The following is a 19,585-nucleotide window of genomic DNA, read 5'->3' as shown; positions in this document are numbered from 1 at the left end:
TCCAGAGGAACGTTTCCTCTGAGGAAATGCATGCACACTGCTAATGAAAGCAAATTAACTGGGGGAAGTGTGTGTCCATGTGGGAGGGGAATATATTGTTTTCACCACCACTGCTGAAGAATCTCATTCTCTTAGCAAGAATAGAACTGCTTGCAAACCAGCCACCCCCTTTGACTGAAACTTTCTCAGCTCTAGCCTGAAAAGGCCCCCTGTGGTCCCCTTCACATCGCTACAGCACAGCCCCATTCAGACCCCTCTCCCACAGTAACAGCATTCCTGGCAAGCAGGCAGGCCCTTCTGGTCATCTCACTGTTTTCTCAAATGTCAATTCAATCTCCCCTTGTGCAAAAAGAAAAAGATAAAATTAAAAAAATTAAAAAGAAAGAATAATAGCTTTACTTGCCTGAACATCGAAGTCTGGAAGGAGGCGAGTGATAGCCTGTGAAGAGATTTGAAAGCATTAATGAAAGTAACTAACAGCTATGGAAATCTATGCTTGGATATGTTTTCCAGCCCCCCAGTCCTGCAGCCGAAAGCTCTCTCTGCCCATTCAATGAAAGCTCTTCTGGTGAGTATCAAAATTCACCCAAGAGCTTTTAAACCCACTAATCTTCATGGAGAAATGAAAGCAGTAAAATACTAGATTACAGACCAGCAAAATGAAGGCCAAAATCTGGTGCAACATCAGTTATTGTTAAATTTCTGAGCAATACAATCACAAGGAGCAGTAAAATCGAACTTTTCTGCATCACTTACTGTAGCCATGGGACAGCAAACAGCCTCAGTCCTGCCTAGGATGGGAAGCCTCAGCTCAAGAATGCACTGAACACTTGAAACTCAGTTAAGCAGTCATTACTGGGACTTGGTTATGTGGTATGGAAGGTGGGAAGGGTCTTATTCTGGCCAAAATTAGTCTTTGCAGTGTTTGGGAAGGTGTCTGGACACGGAGAGGTCCATTCCACCCTGACACCTGCCATAGCTGCTACTGACAATCTTCTGCACCTGTCATGGGTCTCCACCAGGAAAGGAATTAGGAGAACCTCCCCACCTCCAATAGCTTACAAGGCTTATAGCTTCAAAGGAGGAAGTTACTTTTTTTTAGAGTTACTTTTTTTTTTTTTTTTTTTTTAAGGGAGAAGAAAGAACTCAAACTCTTATTTTCACTGCAGGGCTTAAAACAGAGGGAAGAGCAGCCAAGCAAACACTTTGCAGCATAAAGTGCAAAAGGCCAAAGCTTGAAAAATAATATTGAGATAAAAAGGAAAGCTTAGAATCCGGGCAAGGAGGTCACTCAACCTCAGAGACCCTGGTAAATTGAGGACAGATGTCAAAAGCACCATAGCTTTGTTTTAAGGGACCCTCAAAGCACTGCAGTATAATGTGTAAATCTCACAGATGTGACTTTTACGCAATTAAGGATAGTCTTGGACATGCAGACAACTCCCTAAGATCTGACTGAGCAGAAATAATTTTGCACAGCCTTAGCTTTAGACAATATGCTGTGTTTCACTCTTGCTGTGTTGCTGGTCTCAAGATCTTTTAAACACAGCATTTCAGCCACTGTTGCTCTTGTGGGACCCAGAGCTGAAAGGAATAAGTATATTTGGCACCTGTACCAACAGCATATGAAATAAGGGTGATCATTGCTCAGGAACAAAGATCTTGCTGCAACAGAAACCCAAGCACAACAAGCCAGGACACAATTCCAGAGAGCCTCACCCAATAACCCACTCAAGACCAGCTCCCTTGCTCATCTCACTATGTGCTGAGCATCCTTCAGGGCAAGCATTTCCACTTTCTCAAAAAACATTAACATTCTTCATCTACATTAAAGTCACCACAGACAAAATCAAACTCTGTCCTAGCTCTTTCATGCAGACAAAATTCAAGGTAACATCATGAACATAAGCATATAGGGCTCCTTGTGAAGACTCCAGCTTTTGGCCTATGTGCTACAGAAACCTGAGAAGTTAATCAGTATTTTAAGATATTCCTGAACTTTGAAGCAAAAGTATTTCAGTACCAACAGGACTTCTGCTTAGAATCAGCTTTGCTTTGGTAGTTCTGAACAATATGGGCATTAAAAAGGGGTTTTAGTTTCTGAAAAGTTTGAGCGCTGCATTCAGTGGTATCCAAACAAACTCTGCTTTCATGCAATGTCCTTGGCAAAGGAGCTGTGTTTAAAGTTTCTCTAGCCATTTCACTGCAGTCACAAGTGGAAATTATTTTCTGAAGTGTTTAAATAAAAGAGGGAGGGAATAAAAAAGAAAGCAGCAGATAGAGCAATGAATTCTAGTGTATAAGACCAAAAAAAACTCAGCATATTTATATACATGACTGTCAAGAAAAAATGTCAGTGGGAACAAGAGAAAAATCTTTGTTTTGTTTCAAGAAAATGTTGAGATGTTTCTTCTCATATTACAGTGAATTTTTTGCCATGAACATACCAAAGCACAGCATATAACTACCACTGAAGAGTCAGATAGCCACTGAATCCAGATGCTGTTGATAGGGTTTTTGTTTTAAAAAAAAAAAGTCCAATAAAGAGTGGAAAGTAGTATAAAAAGGTCACCAAAAAAAAGAAAAAGCTATGTTGTTTCTGTGCTGCAACTCCAGTGGCTGCAACAGGCTGTGGGTTGTACACTCCCAGCTGGCTGTAGCTCATAGCTCAGTGCACTCAGGACAAGAAGGGGCTCAGCACTACCTTTGGACTCAGCTGTGTCCAAATGAAATGTAAAGGCTCTCTCTGTGAGAGGCAGCTGACAGAGCAAAGTCTGTCTTTACACTGAGAAATGTGTAGCTGTTGAGGCATGTACATGAGACTGCCCAATTGGCATCATTTGATACAGCTAAAGACACCCCAGAGCTGTTATTACTCTGAGAAGAAAAAATGTCACCATCACACTAAAAGAACAAAACCAAACAAGAATAATTAGGGCAGTTTTACATTTTTTTTTTAAAAAAAGCCAACCCAATGAACTATTCTTATTTAATCTCCAGTTTTTCTGTTCTTCTTCCATACAACATGTCCAAAATAATCTAAGCCCACACTTGCAGTTCAAAAAGCAGTCCTGACAGAAAACACAGAAGCTCTAAAAATCTTTAGATTAATTACCTCCTCCTTTTCCACCAGAGGTTTCACCTCTGCAAGGTGAGCATCCTGGAACTCTGTTGACATGGTCAGTAGCTGATATCTGCAAAAAGGAAAAGAGATTTGTTCTCAGCTTGCATCAAAGATTAAATACAGGAACAAGTAAAGATCCTGCTCCACCCAGCCCCCACAATGACCCACTCTTTCAGGTTATAGTTTAAAAGACCTCTGCAAGAAGATTATAAATCTCTTGTAAAATGCCTCCCTGGTTTATTTATATACACACTCCTGCACAATATGAGATTAAAGAAATACCAAGGCTGCAAGATCAAACAGAAGTTTGGCAGCTTCAAAGCAGGGAATGCTGAAGAAAACAGGGTAGGGACAGCAGAGAAAACCATGGAAACTGTCATTGCATGGGTGAAAGAATACATAGTCAAATCTGCATGACTACCTATTGAAATGTGCTGGAAGAGTTGTTTCCGAAAACATTTTTTTTAAGGGTATACAAGGCTCCCTCACTATCTCCCAGATTTTTACGGTGAGAAAAATCAAACTGGACACATATTAGCATCATTTTATTGCCAGACTGATGTGCTCCATTCTTCAGGACAGATAAAAATCAGATACTCCTTTAAGTGGACACCAACAAGATTCATGCAGTAATGCTTTTTCAGAATTGTCAAAGGAAGGAACAAGACTGCTGTATCCTGCTCTCGGACAGGACTGGCATTGTGATGTCCAGCCCCCAGCTGCAGGAAGCTTAACTGGGAGCACAGACACAGCAAACTGCAGGAGAGGTGATTGCCAAGGCAAACAGAGTCAGAGGTCATGGCTCAGGTGCAGAGCACCTTCTGCATTTGTCCAGACTGGGACAGACTTCTCATTCCTTTGACAAGGATAAGGTACCAGAGTCAGAGGGCTGTTCCCTGTGACACTCTAATGAATGACTAAGAACAGCTCTCAAAAGAGATCCTAGAACTGCTGCAGCAGCAAGTACAGAAGTCAAAGTCTTTTTATTACATCTCCTTTAGTCTGATAGAAAAATGCATATCATGTGGGGTTTGGGCATCTTTAATAAATTTCCAATTTTGTCCATCTACACATTTATAAAACAAATTAAATATTTATTTTTAAAGAAAATTTTAGAATAGTCTTAAGTAAAGCATATGAGTAAGAATACTCAAAGCAAGTCAAAAGCCTGAAAAATACTTAGGAAATCTTGATTAAGTGTAACTGAACACATTTCAATTATTTTTGAAAATAAGCATAGAACTACGGAACACAATTTACATTGATTCTTTAAAGCATAATTCCCCATCTCCTGACTTAAATCTGATTTAAACCCATCATGCTGTCTACATAAATAACCTGATGGCTCAGGAAGGGCTGTGAGGCCCACAGGAGCACCCAGGCAGTGGCAGCAGCATTATTTTTCACTCTGCCCCAAGGGTTGACTCAATGCAGTTGTCCTTGGGCAAAGATGCTCTGGTGACAGTTTGCAGGGCAGCTGGATGCTGCAGAAAGCCACAAATGGACACACTCAAGACTAAAAGAGTTAATGGTGGAAAAACTGGTGTGTCCATTCACATTCAAATAGCTTTGGATTTTAGAAGCTCTTATTGCTAGCTATGCAATTAGAGAGATTTTGGGTAAAAATTAGTCTGTGGATTTTAAGCTTAGAGAAATTTTTCATTAATATTTTATACCACCAGTTGAGGCATGAAGACAGAACCAAAACTAACCCCACTGCCAGGGGTACAAAGCAGTACTTCAAATTCACAAGATGACATCAGAGGTACTTTAAAAATCATAAGACCCAACTGACTCTGATTCACCCTTTTCTCCAGGTTTTCCATTGTATTTTGTCTGTTACTAATTTTAATCATTAAGAATAAGCAGGGAAAAAAAACCCACAAAACTTTGAAAATACGCAAGTGACATTTTAGCAAATATTACACGTTTCTGTGATTACAGCCATGTATGTAGTCTGCCATTCTACACAGTGAGACATTGGGCACAGCAGAGAGGAAAAAGAAATGCTGTTGCAATATTTGGAGATTGAAAGATTCACAAGCAATGGCACCTAAGAGCTTTTTGTTTTTAATTCAGCAAGTCCTGTTAAGACAAATACCTTGATATTGCACCTAATTCTGCAATAGAGATTAGAAGTGCAAGAGACTTTTCTGTGGTTTGCCCAAAGGTGAGGAGAGTAAGAAGCCAGGCCCCTGCAGTTTTCCACTAAGAAGGGGCTCGGGGAACAAATAGAAATGTTTGTGGAATAGAAATGTTTACATGGGGTAGTTTTGGATTTTCAGGGACTCAGAGCATTGACTACAAATGAGCAAAAAAACTGTGCCAAAAAAATAACAAGATGGATTCTTTTTATAGCCTTGAAAACAATCCTGTTTTCATAATAGTTCAAAGTTGTTGCTCTGTGTTTCCGAAAGAGCCGGCATTAGGAAGTGCTGACCAGCAGATTGCATGACTGCCACCAAGTTTGCTGAAAAAAAGCCCTACCTTCACCAGGTTCCCACTTTTGGAAAGATACCATATCTTGGAGCCACAGTGTTTTCAGATCAGACATTTCCATGCTCTGGGTGTTCCTTCTGTGCATCAGGAATACCTGGAACATTCCTACCAAGCGGCAACCTTGCGTCAAGGCGGGATAACAACACACTGTTTGTTCACAAGAGCTGGCAAACAAAGCCCTGCTATCTGACAGCACTGTAAAAAACATCTTATTTTCTAAGGAGAAAGATGGGAAAGTGGCTTTGTACCACCCTTGTTCAGCACAAATTTTAGACTTTCTAAATAGGTGCTTTGTGCTGCCCTCTGTTCTGTGACAGGGCAGCTCAAAGCTAACGTATCTGCATAACTCTCCTAAATAGATAACCATACAAGCATCCCTTTATACACATTTCAAAGCACTTCCCTCACAGATGCCTTCCAAAGACAAAGTTCATTTATATCTGGAAGCAATAGTGTAAAGTTGCCAGCTTGGAGAAAAACAACTTTTTTTCACTCTGCTTGTCCAATTCAGCCTGCTGAGAGGTCTAAGTTCTCTTCTCCAGGACAAGCCACTTCCACCCAATGGCCACCCACCACCCTGTACCCAGGTACCATCTTTTAAAATAATTATACTTTCAAGATAAAACTAAATGCTTAAAACACTTCTGAAGTGGCAAAATGCTTTAAAAGTGATGGCATATCTACCTTTGCCAGGTAGTAGGAAAGGCATCAGACTTTAGGAAGCAAGGAAGGTGTAGGGTAGGGTAAAGCAATCTGTGTTGTCTAATTTCATTCAGAGGCTTTTCTATGCACCCCTTCCAGCCCAATCCCACTGCTCCAAAACCACTACAGGGACTGGCTAGTAGCTCAGGAATTTCTATCAGAGCCTGATTATTTTGATATTAAAAGTTCAGAATACTTCCCCTCTCCCTATGTATCATTGCTGGAGGGACAATCATTGCCACAGATTTGTTTTGGTAGCAGAATGTACAGGATAAATGTGCAACCTGGCTTTGCATAACGGAGATCCCAGCAAAGAGGCCAAGAAGGCACCCATCAGGCCACCCTCAGACCCCTGCAATGCTGCAGTGGTAAATACCAAATATTAGGTATGCATATGTGAAACCAAATTTCAAGCACAGCAGCAAAACAAGTTCCAAGATCCCCCATTTCAAACTTCCTATTTCTGAAGGCACATACAGGGTTGTGCCATGGGGTGCATAATCAAACACAGCGGCCTCACATCCATGAAGGGCCTGGGGGAACTGCTACCACCTCTACAGAATTTCTCTGTCCTCACACCCAACCATTTTTTATTTATGTACTATCATAGAAAACAAAGAGCAACAAAAGCCTCCTGCCTGAGAGTTTCATAAAGAAGGCAATTTCCTCAAATTTGCTTGTTTAAACACTGGCAGCAGAGATTATTCTGCTTTTGAGTACTGGTGTGTAGAAGGGTAATCAGAGCATCTTGATGGCATCTTCGTCTCTGCAGGCTGATCAAGCAGGAGGGACAGTAATCACTTTGCATGTGGGATTAAATGCTCATGAGCTTCTAATGGTAAAGTGGGAAACAGCTGTGGGCACTGAGGGCCCCAGCTCCCAAGAGCTGCTGTTCTCTTTGGAGAGAGGGGCCATGTGAAACTTGTGCTCCAGGACCACAGGTGAAAGGTGTTTCCAAGCCAGTCACATCATTCTGCACTTTATCCCTTGAAAGCTACTAGTTCCTCTTCACTGTCACCAAAGAAGGTAGGAAGGACAGGAGTGGTTGAGTTTTGTGCACCTGTAGCAGCTCCCAGAACAATGATGCAAAGACGAGACAAGGATGGAGAGACCTAAAATGTCTCCAAAGCCCTGAAAAACTGAATGGGCAAATATCCACATTAAAAAAACTAACCAAGCATCTCAGGCACCTGACAATGAAGGAAAGTTACTGCAAGGCTCAAACAGCCTTTGAGCCTTCCACACCCAATTAGACTTCTTCCAGTCATTAACAGTAAATGCTGTAAACTTGTCTGACTGGCCTAACATAAACATGGTTACTGCAAACTGGAGGCAATCTTGGAAAACAACTTGTCTCCACTAAGCAGAAACTAAACAGAGACCAGTGGACAGCAAGACAAGATGGTTCATAGCACCCATGTGTGGTTACAGGCCATAATGCATCTCTAAGTGCAGTTTACATCTCAGGTATTTTATAACAAAATTCACAAATTTAATCCTCCTGTTTGTGAACCAAATGATTCATTTGCAAGCATCCAAGCAGTTCATGCATAAGCATCTGCCCCCACTCTGCCCTGTTTAATCTACTCTTTGTTACAGGCGTTGGTGTCACGAGGTCCTTTGTGTTCAGTTACTGCTTTTCTCTGTCATCGTTCCTCACAATAAATTATGAAAGAGGTTTTTACAGCAGTTTCTCTGCTTTAAAAAAGGCAAATGACTTTTGACATTTAAGTAGGATCTGAATAAACATTTTGAGGAGGAAGTGTCAAAAGTTGAAGACACTCAACTACCTGGGACTCTCCGGGCTTCCTTAGCCTCCGGTTACGCATTATCTCCATTTGCAACTAAAAGTTAATAACCTGAGACAAAGGAAGTTTGCAAGCAGAACCCTTAAACAGCCTGAAGTTTCAAATGAGAAAAGGTCAGAAATCAAAGCATTAACCTAAATATTATCAGGAAACTGAAAGTTATGCTGCCTGGTGGTCTCCAGTTCACAGGTGTCCTGAGAGCTGCTATCACCTGGCCCTCTTCAAGCACAGTACACTGCTGATACTCAATTTCATTACCATTTTACTTTTCTTTCAATCCTCTTTGTGAGATACTCAACCAGCATGTTTTCATGATGACTCTAGTTGAAAATGAGAGCTGGCATCCAAGAAAATAAAACAAATGCAGGTTGTTAGGAGAATAAAGTAACATAACAGTGATTTTTTTTTTTCAAGCCAAAAACCCAAGAGCCTTAAGTTCTAACCATTTTTTAACTTTACACTTATGCTATGTGCTAATCAATCTGATTAGGAAACCAAAACCCTTCAGCCAAGGACTCAAGCCCTGTGCCAATAACAGTCAGGTGAAGCCACAGGGAGACAGCTGCAGGGACAGAGCAGCAGCTGACCCAGCACTAAGGCACAGCTGGGGAGTCACAGCATCTCCCCCAGCCCCACCTGCCAGCACCTGGGACACTCTCCTGCAGTGAGGGAGGAGATCTCCAGGCTCAGCTCCAGCCCACCTCCCCCAGCTCATCTCCACTCATGCCACAGGCCCCAGTGGCTGATGGACAGAGCTCAGCTGCGGTCACTCCAGGATCAGACACAGCCCTGAAACTGCCAGTCCCTCACTCCAGGAGCTGGTCACCATCCACAAAACCCTCTGGCAGCTCCAGAGAGCAGCACCAAAACACAGGGAGCTGGAAGCAGCCCTTCTGCCTACCCCACAGATATTGAGCAAGAAATTGTTGCAATGCAGCTTGCACAACCCTCTCTGTGGGATGCCATGAAGAATGTTCCTTAGAAAGCTTGAGGTCCTTCCATGTTCACAGGAGTAGAAGCTGCCTGTGGAAGGGTTGGTGAGCTGGCCAAAGGACACCCTGCTGTCCCCATCACTGCTTTGCTGGACACCCCTGCTGTGTACCCCCTCCCAGTATAATGAACCAGCTCTCTCTTCCTAGCTGGCAGGGCAATGGAATGATTTAAATGCCTTAGGGCTTTTTCCTGTTGTAGCAATCCCTAATGCTACCTGCACTACAACGTCACAGCTCCATGCGGGACAGATTACAAACCTTCAAAAATTCATGTTTACCTGAAATTGTCTCGGGTCACACATGTAACAAATGGTTCTGTCTGATAATGCAGAGAAGTGTTCAAGGCCAGGCTGGATGGGGCTTTGAGCAGTCTGGCCTGGAAAGAAGGGCTGGAACTGGATGATGTTTAAAAAGGCAGATTTTCCCATTCACACTGGTGCCAGTGTTGTGCTTTAGCTTTAAGGGGGCTCCAGGCCACGGGTGGCAGCACTGGAGGGTGTAAAGGATGAACAGCAATCAGCTGCTTTCCCAGGCTTTGTTTCCTTACACCCACTCTGCCAGCCAACCTGTCTCCTTCCACTGCCCTCTGCATCCACCCCACTGCTCCTTCCACTGACCACGCACAAGGGTCTGAAACAAAGATTAAAGGTGAGGCACTGATCCAGGACCTGACACCTGCTCTGTACTGGGGTGTGGGGCTGGGCTTTGGGGACAGAGGTTATAGCAGAAATGTTATTAGGGGGCGGATCAGATATTTCATAATATGGAAGACACAGCTTCTGCCACAAAGATTACAGTCTAAACAGACAAGAAAAAAGCCATTGTTCCTGCAGCTCACGAGTGTCAGGGCATGCTCCCTGCCCCCTCCCATTCTCAGTCTGCCATGCTTTAATAGCTCATAGCCGCTGCCCAGCTGCAGCCGCTTCAACAAGTGGGTGGTTCTGTCAAAGTTAGAGGCAAAACATACTGAGATTATTCCAGAAGGGAGAGGTTCATAGCATACTCACAGATGAGGAATGTTGTCTGCCTCTCTAGGTTGCACCCCTGCAAGAATATAGTGGGTTCTTTTTATAAGTTTTGCATTGTCACATTGATGTTGCAACGATGAGGACTTGAGTTACAAAGCATCACACCTAAGGCTGATGATGTTTCTTATTTTACATTTATTTATGAGGTTGTACTATACAAGTTGCAGCTTCTGAGTACACAGATGACTCGTTCTACGACCTATCAAAATTGCTTGGTCATTGCTATTACAAGTTCTCTTTCTAACCCCTGCCAAAATGTCTGGGCACTTCCATCATGAGTGCATGAGGGTTTTTGCTTGTTTGTTGAGGAGAAAAGTATAATTTATGGATATTATTCTGTTCCCATGCATGGCCAATTTGCTTTTCTAGGATGAACTTTAGCCTTCTAGAGCTTAATCTGAACTCAAACTTTGCACAAATGGCCATTGTGTTAAGACATATCTTTCATTCTTCCCAAGCAAGTCCCTTTATAAAATTACCCAAATTTAAGCATTTTCACATGCTGCATTATGTGGGACTACATCTGGACAAAAGTCTTCCACTGCCTGGAAATATACAATATGATCTTCCTAAGGGCTGAGCACACAGACTGTGCCACAACAAGTGGCACTGGTGAGGAAGTGTCTAAATCAGCACCAGAACACTCCTTGCTCCTCAAAACAAGCCATTTCAAAATCCTTCAAAGTGGGCAAAAGGCAATTCACCATTCTTAGCTTACTACTTATTTCAAAGCCTTACCCATATACACTCCAGATTAGTGCCTATCACAGGCAGAGAACTTCCTTTTCACTTTTCAGGTTGTGTTTGCAAGAAGGGTTGGAGTCATACAATGCTTTTATATAGCACTGTGTTTTTATGTAAAATATCATAAAATTCATAGTGCTTCACATGGGGAAAATATGATGCTTTAAACTGAATCATCTAGCAAAGAAAATATAAAAGGTCATCATAAAATTCTGCAGTGCTTCTACTGCTAGTCCCATAGCCCAAAACACCACAACTTTGTCAAAGGATAAAAATACATCTTAAAATTTATTAGGGATATGTTACAGTACATGCAAAGCAAGTTTAGAGCACTCCAGAACTACAGCAGCAGGAAAATGACATCGTGAGTTTGACAGGGTGCACACGAGCTTCCTGAAGGAAGCAACCCAAAAACCCACAGCAAGAGCAATTGTTCCTTCCTTTAACAGTGCATTTCCCATCTGGATGTCTGTGTACTGTGTTCACAAAGAAAAGTTCCTTTGAAAGTTGCATCCTACTTTGCTGATTACTTTTCCATTACAGATTATGCCTACCAGTAAACATACTACCAGATGTTACCACATTTTTGTCACATTGCCTCCATCTACAGAGTCTTCATGAGGGCATTAGAGTTTAAGATCCTTATTACTTAGTTTGTGCTTTCTAAAACTCAGAATTTCTTAAAGTCAGGTTGTAAGAGTGGTGAAATGGCAAGGACAGAAAAACCATACACACACAAAAACCACCCAAGGAATGGCTGAAAGCAAATGGAAAGATTTGTTTTGCAGTGAGTTGGGTTTTCACGCTGCACTAAGTCCTAATGTTTGGTGTTTCCACTAATTTCTGCATCATCTGTACAGGTCTAGCAGACTGGCCCTACACATCCATGGTAGAAAACAAGCTGAAAAAGCTATACTTTTGAAGCTATACTTAGGTCAGGCAGGAAGCAACCAGTTGATGACTTCAAAAAATTGTGAATACCCAGTTCTAAAAACAGGTCTTGAAAAGGAAGATCCATATTGACTAACTTCCAGCTACCAAGGGAAAAAACTTGACAGATGAAAAAGATATATTAAAATTTTGACACCTAACTGAAAGGAAGCAGCCCCAAACCCAAAAGAAACATAGGAAACGTGATCAGCCACACAAAATAAGAGCTGCAAAACTGACACACATCCTGCTTAGCACAAAGAGATGCAGCTGTGGAAAATTTCAGCACAGGCAGTCCAGCTGTGCATCAGCAAGCACACCATGGAGCACCTCTGCATGGAGAACACCCCCTCTGACGACAAACTCCTGGGCATTATGCAAAGGCAACTCTCTTGCCAGCTGGGAAACAAAATAGGCCTGAACCTGCAGCAGCCCTGAGATAAAAGTAAAACTAAACTCATCACCCTCCTCATCCAACACAGGAGCTTGCACATTCAGGTCTGACACTTGGACAATTTCAGGCTTAATTTTTTTCTATACACTTGTTCTGGATTAAATGCCAAATAATGGCACTGATTCACATGGACTCTCAGCACTGGGTTTAATTATGTCGTAATAACACTTCAGTGACACATGAACACATTCAGGAAGAGCTCTAAATGGCTTCTTACTGCTGCTTAAAAACCACAGCAAAAGGAAATTAACAGTAGGGATTACCTCCCACTGGCTGTCCCTCACTGAAGACACCCAGGACTCTGGAAGTGACACAGATGGGGAAAAAAGCTGCCACTATTTGAGAGAAACACCAAGTTCAATAGCCATTATATTCACAGCCATTGATTTCCAAGATGTCTAACCCAGATTTTAGTCATCCATAGGAACACACACCACTGAACCTGAAAATGGGTTTGCCTTGCTCTCAGTCTTTGAAACAGTTGCAGATTATTTCCCTTAACTTTCCAGTTGTGGCAAGTAATTTACTTGGAACTTCTGGGACAAAGCTTTTGACAGAAGGCAGAGGGATAAGTGCTGCTCCTGGACCTGAGCAATCTGATCTAGTGGGTGGCATCCCTGCCCATGGCTGAGGGGTTGGAACTAGAGGGTTTTTAAGGTCCCTTCCAACCTAAGCCCTTTATGATTTTATGATGAGCTGCTGAAATTGGAGCTCAGCCCCCCCAAATTGTGCAGGGAAATTCTCCACAGAGGCAGCTTCAGGGGCAGCACCATCCTGCTTTAGGCAGATATTCAAATTCACACCTAAAGCTGAAGCCAGGGGCAGTGCCATCTTTTAAGCAAAACAGTGACAAGAAAAATTAGGGTATTCTGTACTTCTGTATTTCTAGGTGCTGTGACTGAACTTGAAAGTTAGATCTAAAAAGTCATCTGGAAGTTTTACTTCATCTCCAGAACCAGTATTTCATCCTTGTTAATGCTAAGCAGTTGCATTTTCTGTACATTGGAAGGTTTTCCTTCCAAGGGACCAAACCATGGGCAGTTAGAGCGAGCCACTCGTGTTGTGTAGTGCTGTGACCCAAACTGAGCCAGGCCATTGCTTCCCAGGCTCTGCTCTCCCTGACAGCAAACAGGCTTTTGCTGTCTTAACCTTCCAGCTGTGCACATGATGTACACATTGCTGACGCACCACAATTAGAATTTGTATTATTTTTGAGAGTTTCGCATTTTCTGTTCATGTTCATTCTGAAGAGCTTCAAGCCAGATTCACCTCTTCTGTATCTTTTCTGTCACTCTTTGTCTATTTTGAGACAACAAAAGCAGGCAATGTCTCATTACATATATACTCTATGTTTTGTGCTCTAACGAGGTAAGTGAAAAAACAGTATTTTCCGTGGGAAGCTAGAAGTTTGTCAAAATCTCTTAAGATGGTCATGAGAAGATTTATATTGTACTTCAGTCAAAGAAATTAATCACTTAGGCTTAGAAATCTGAATCAAAGAATTTTTCTCCCAACACTTCACTGCTAATCTCATCTGAGCCACAAGAGCAAATGACTTAATTGCCTTATAACTACCTCTAAGGATCAGGTTCCCTTGCCAAAGTGCTGCAAAAGGTGTTCTGTAATCTCCCCGTGTAATTGTTATAGACCAAAAAGGAATATCCAAAGAGCAGAATACCTCCCACTAGGGGAAGGACAATAGGGGAATCCTGCTGGTTTTACTGAGCATTCATACAATTTACCCAGATGGTCTGCTCCAGTTCTAGTATTCTTTTCCTTTTGGCAAGAATAAAAAAATCCATTGTGGAGGACACAAACTGAAAACCTTAAGAGCTTGTAGCCCAGGTGCTGGTTCCCAAACACAGGCATGCATGTGGCAGCCCTCCCTCAGCAGAGGGTGACACTTCCTTGGCTGTTCCCTAATTCTGTGGACACCTGACACTTTGACATCTCTATCTTGCTGTCATCTTGGTAAAAAGGCCAATGAATGCAGGAAATAAGTACACAAACCCTTCTTTCTAAGGGAAACAAATGCAAACCCTCATTTGTCTAGACCCTTCTTCCCCAGTCTGGTTCAATGTCAGTCACTTTGCAGTGCCCATTTCCAGGGGAAGAGCTCATCTTTTTACAAGAGCATGTAATAAGGGAGAATGGCTTTAAACTGAAAGAAGGTCAATTTTAGCTAGATATTGGGAAGAAACTCTTCACTGTGGGGGCGCTGAGGCACTGGCACAGGCTGCCCAGAGAAGCTGTGGATGCTGCATCCCTGAAAGTGGCCAAGGCCAGGCTGGATGGAGCTTTGAGCAACCTGGTCTAGTTGAAGGTGTTCTTGTCCATGGCAGGGATGTTAAAATAGGTAATCTTTCAACAAAAACCATTCTGTGATCTCGCAGTTCAGTACTTGTAGAAATTTCTGTTCAAAGTTTTCAAAGTTGAAATCAAACTCATTCAGTTTTCTGCTGTGCAAGGAACTCAGAAGCTGAGGCCTTCAGGTCCCCAAACCTTTATGCTGTGGCATCTGTTCAGTTTTTACTGAAAAATATTATGTATAAAAGCCAAACCCTAAGGAGTCCATCATTAATACATTAAAACCTGCTTTCACGGCATCTGTGTTTTCCATATAAAAACCTACACCAGTTCCTCCTGAATACATTCATGAATTACTCTTCTTTGAGGGCCTGGGACACATAGTACCCTGGGAACTGTACAAGCCTTTGAGAACCACTGTTTGTGCTGCATCTACTCCAAGCTTTAGTATTTTGTCCAAAGTCATTAAATTCTTGCTGTGCATGGAACATCATACAGCATTAGCTGCCTGCTGTTTACTCAAGTACCTGTGATAAAAACACAGTCATTCTATGTCAAACTACATTAGACTCTGGTTAAAAGACCACAAAATTAAAATAAACAACAGGAAAAAAATCCACACACACAAAAAAAAAGCCTAACAAAAATTCCAAAACCAAACAAAAAAAGCCTCCCCCCACAAAAAAATAAAAATAAAAAAAAAACCAAAACAAAAAAAAGCAACCACAAAATATGTTCGCAGAGGCAAGTTCAAAGTGGACTGCTTAATGCCACTGGCTGAAGTTTTGATGCAAATTATACCCGGAACAGCCAAGGCTAAAAACAAGGCAGGCTTCTCAGATGTTTACCTGAAGCACTTGATAGCTCCTCTTTACAGGTTATTTCCATTGCTTGACCTCAACAGTGAGTTTTGCAGTAGTTATGTATCTTTGACACACTTGGATGCACACAAAAAAAGTTGATAAAAAGCCAGAAGAAAGCAAAACAATCAAAACATCATGCAGAGAACCTGGACAGAACACTTCAGGTTGTCTTTGACCTCTTCTATGTCATTACAATTGTATTTTCTAGGTTCAAAATACAGCTCCTATTTAAACCAGAGAAAGAAAATCATCAAAATAACGTAGGTGCAAAATACTTCTATCTGCATTCCCGTTGTGAGGATGGGATGCTAAACAGGGCACTGTGATCTTTGTGAAACAGTGAATTATGCAGCAAGCAATGCCAACTTGCAAATGTTTCATAGGAAACCTGATGATGAAAAGCATTAACTAAAACCTCCTCCTTAGCAGAAGTGAAATCCCTCATTTCATCAAGCCCAGTGCGTGGCTCTCCCTCCACCGCAAACCTCCACACTCCCCTCGAGTGCTCCGAGCCCAGCACGGGTGGAGAACTGTGCCCGTCGCCACATACGATGACAACAACCCCCTGAGACAACAGACCGGACACGGGGCCACGCTGCCCGGTGCTCCAAGCCCAGCACAGAGCTGCGAGAGCCGAGAAACACGAACAATCACCAGTGGTCAACTTCCGTAGGGAAAGTATTGTGCCTTGGCTTCCCGGCTGTTTTCCAAGCCAGCCCATCCCATCCCGCGGCTTCCCCGGAGCTCGGACCTTGGCAGCAGCATCCCGAGCCGCCCCCGCTCCCGGGAAGGGCCGGGGTCCGGCTCGGGGACCTCCATGCCGCTGAGAGCCACCCGGTGCTCCTGCAGCGACCTGCTCGGAGCCACGGGGAGAGGGACTTGGGTTTAAGAAAAAGGAGGAGGGTGATGCAAGGATGCGCGCTCGAGGGGACCGCGAGGTCCGCGGGGGGTGGGTGAATGGGCGGACGGAAAGAGGGACGGAAAGAGGGACGGAAAGAGGGACGGAAAGAGGGACGGAAAGAGGGACGGCGCTACCTTACCTGCCGGGCTGCCGCTGTCCCTGCGCCGCCGCCGCTGCCGCCCGCGCTCGCTCCGCCGCCCGCGGCCGCGGGGCGATTTATAGCCCCGGCCCCGCCCGCCGGGCGGTGCTGCCGCCGCCCGCCCGGCCCCGCCCGCCGCTGCGCTGCCCCGCCGGCCGCGGTGAGCGCCGGCTGCGGCCCGGCACGGAGCCCCGGGCCGAGCAGGGAGCCCCGGGCCGAGCAGGGAGCCCCGGTATCCCCAGGGAGCCCCGACACCCACCCGCAAGCCCGGGCCGCCTCCTGCCCGGCCGCGCAGCACAGGCGGCTCCGCGCCGATACCGCGCAGCCGGGCTGGAGAGCAGCCGGCGGCTCTGACCCGCGTCCCGCTTCCCCGATGAGCCGCGGCTTCCACCAGTCCGGCGAGGAGAATGGAGTGTGTGCAAGGGCTTGCCCAAGGACCGAGCAGCCCCCTTGGGAAAGGCTGAGCCCAGGATGGCGACAGCGGGGTCCTGGCACAGGTGGTGTTGGCAAAGTCCTGGACATGCTTCTATGTAGATATAAAGTCTATTTACCAGAGTTGAAAAATCTTATGCTCACGCCTTAAAATGACCACTAGGAAGGAGCTGTACAGGAGGGAAATAATGCCTTTGCACATTTCTGGTGAAGTTCAAAGGGTGCAGTCGGTGCTGGAAGTTCTGGGTGAGTTTCCCAGTAACAGCCCTTTGGCAAGAAGTGCAGCTAATAGTTTATTCCAAAAAAAGGCCCTCGCCTGCTGAGCAAAGAGTATCTCTGTGTGTAGCCATCCGCCAAGAGGCGGGTTAAACTGTCACGGCCTGAGCTGCTTTTTCTGTGACTTTTCTGTAAAACACTCTTCCCCCTAGTGTGTGATTTCACTTAACAAACTTCACTTTTATGGCATGTTACTGTGACCGAAACACATGAAATCCACAACATGTTGTCATTGCCCCTTGTGAAGTGGCCTGAAGCGGAAATCGGAAATTCCTCAAACTCTGAAACTCTGTTGAACTCTCAGCCTGTTTTCTCAGCTATATAATAAGGTTATTATCTCAAGTCTACAAACCTTGCTTCTGTTTAAATGCATATTAGCTTCTCTCCTCCCAAGTCAGCTTCTGTACCTGAGTCAGAAACTGCTGCCTTTGGATGTAGAACCCTGGAAGTCTGGTTCATTTTTCACCACAAAATTATTGGTGATCATGTTGTGTAACTATAACTGAAGTATTACCAAGTGTGGAATAAAGGACATGTTTTGTTTTCTTCCCTCTGTCTAATTAATGTCTGCAAGGATGAAAAGTATTTCTGAACAATGCAAGAGAACATTTGTCATCCTAAGACAGCGCTGTTCTCTATGTGCTTTCTTTGTTTTTTGAATGATAAAAGGCCTAATCTTTTTCATAATTGTTTTAAACTGTGATGCCAGGAAACCAGTGAAACCATCACAAATAACTTCATTGGTAACCGAGCCTATTTTGAAGTCATATGTTCAAAATTATGTCATCAGGTCACTGGCATGCTCTGTTTGTTATGGAAGATCTGTCTAGCTCAGTGTACCCAAGTTATGGAACAAGTGCAAATGCTGGAATGAGAACATGGGCTTGACTAATTTTCCAACAGATTAAACCTTCCTTCATCTGGTCATGAAACAATATCCTAGCTCAAAAACATTCAGTCCTTCAGAAAACAGATCTGGGGCAGTGTCTGAATTGTGTGATTTGGCCAATCCTCAAGCAGTTTTAGAGTGTGCTGTGCTTGGCTGCTTTTTGGGGAAGGGGCTGAAAGCTTCACAGATTTAGATGAAATGAACTATTCTCTGTTCACTAGATGCAGAGTTTTGCAGTTAAAAAACAAGTACTGAGTCTGGAATGGGAAACTGAAATTGTTTCCTTTTGCTTTGGCTTCGCAGTCTGTTATTTAGATCACATGCAGTGTTGGATCTTCAAGAATGCTGAAGACTGGCAGGTAGAAGTCCCAGGGAGTAGTTGCTTGGAAAGCCTGGTAATCTGTGCATCCAAACAGAGCCTTCAGTAGTTCATGCACTCTTCCCAGCTATTTTGCTAGTTGTGGCTGAGGCTAACATGGTGATTTACAGTCACTTTTGAGAGACTGGTGGATTGTGAAAGAAAATGAAGTAATTCTAAAAATCCAAGTTAGGAAGTATTTTACTGTGTAAAGATGTAATTGACAAAGTTTGTACTCAGAGATCCAAATTCTGACCTGTGCCAGAAAGGAGCACAGCTGAAAACTTGGGGAACATCACTCCCTCTGCTTGAAAAAGTCTGCGCAGAAGACAGGTTGGAAAAACAGGAATTTCCAGGCTTGATTTGCCAGTGTCACTGCTGACAATGCAATGCCTCAGTGAGTTTTCAGGCCGTGCTGGGCTGCAGGACTGCTCTCACTGCATTCCCACAGCAGCTGAATGGCTCCTGTGGCAGCAGCTGTACGTGTACAGACGTGTGTACTTTAGGAACCACTGTGCTGGGCAGACAATACAAGCTGCCACCCATGTGGGCCCTCTGAAATCCTAATGGCTAATACTGTAAATATTATTTCATTTAATTAACCAGCTCTGTGCAGCTGGCATGCACTTGTCCTTTTGAGAAGAGCATCTCTGGAGGGGTGGCTGCTCTGACACAGATCTCCATTCCCATGCCAGCAAACAGGCTGTGCAAATGAACCTGAAACCTCTCCTGTGCTACTGGTGCTTTCACCTGAGATCACAGCATAGGTCTTTGAGTTATTTAAGAGTAAAGTAAACAAGTCCTTGATTTACTGTTTTATTTTATTTTACTGAATTGGATCACTGTAGGAATCCACACAACCAAAGAATGAAAGGCCATAGTTCCATGCTAGTGAAAGACTAATCATATGTGCTGAGCAGAAACCTGCCTGTGTGTTCCAGTATCTGGCAGTAACAATATTTCAGCATTTAAAAAGCACTTTAAAGCCATTAACTAATCAATGCTAACAAGGCTCCAGGGAAAAGAGTATGGTGCAAATGAAGAACCACAGAGTAGATACCTGATCCAAAGTCCACCAAAGGGTGTCAATTCCATCAATTTCAATGCTATGGAAACAGATGTTAGTTATGAGACTATTC

General features: G+C 43.6%; 1 protein-coding gene across 1 annotated transcript in view; it reads right to left on the bottom strand.

The window, feature by feature from the left end:
* NDRG1 (N-myc downstream regulated 1) overlaps nt 1-16,555 on the bottom strand; it is a 38,147-nt gene extending 21,592 nt beyond the window's left edge. The window contains exons 1-3 of the mRNA XM_021542386.2: nt 16,492-16,555; nt 3,116-3,194; nt 404-439 (exon numbers count right to left, since the gene is read on the bottom strand). Coding sequence (XP_021398061.2) covers nt 404-439; nt 3,116-3,178 — 99 coding nt within the window. The 5' untranslated portion in view covers nt 3,179-3,194; nt 16,492-16,555. The remainder of the gene's footprint in view (nt 1-403; nt 440-3,115; nt 3,195-16,491) is intronic.
* Nucleotides 16,556-19,585: the final 3,030 nt, after the last annotated feature.

This window comes from Lonchura striata, chromosome 1, assembly GCF_046129695.1.
Source record: "Lonchura striata isolate bLonStr1 chromosome 1, bLonStr1.mat, whole genome shotgun sequence".
NCBI lineage: Eukaryota > Metazoa > Chordata > Aves > Passeriformes > Estrildidae > Lonchura > Lonchura striata.
This window is presented reverse-complemented; position numbering and strand designations above follow the sequence as displayed.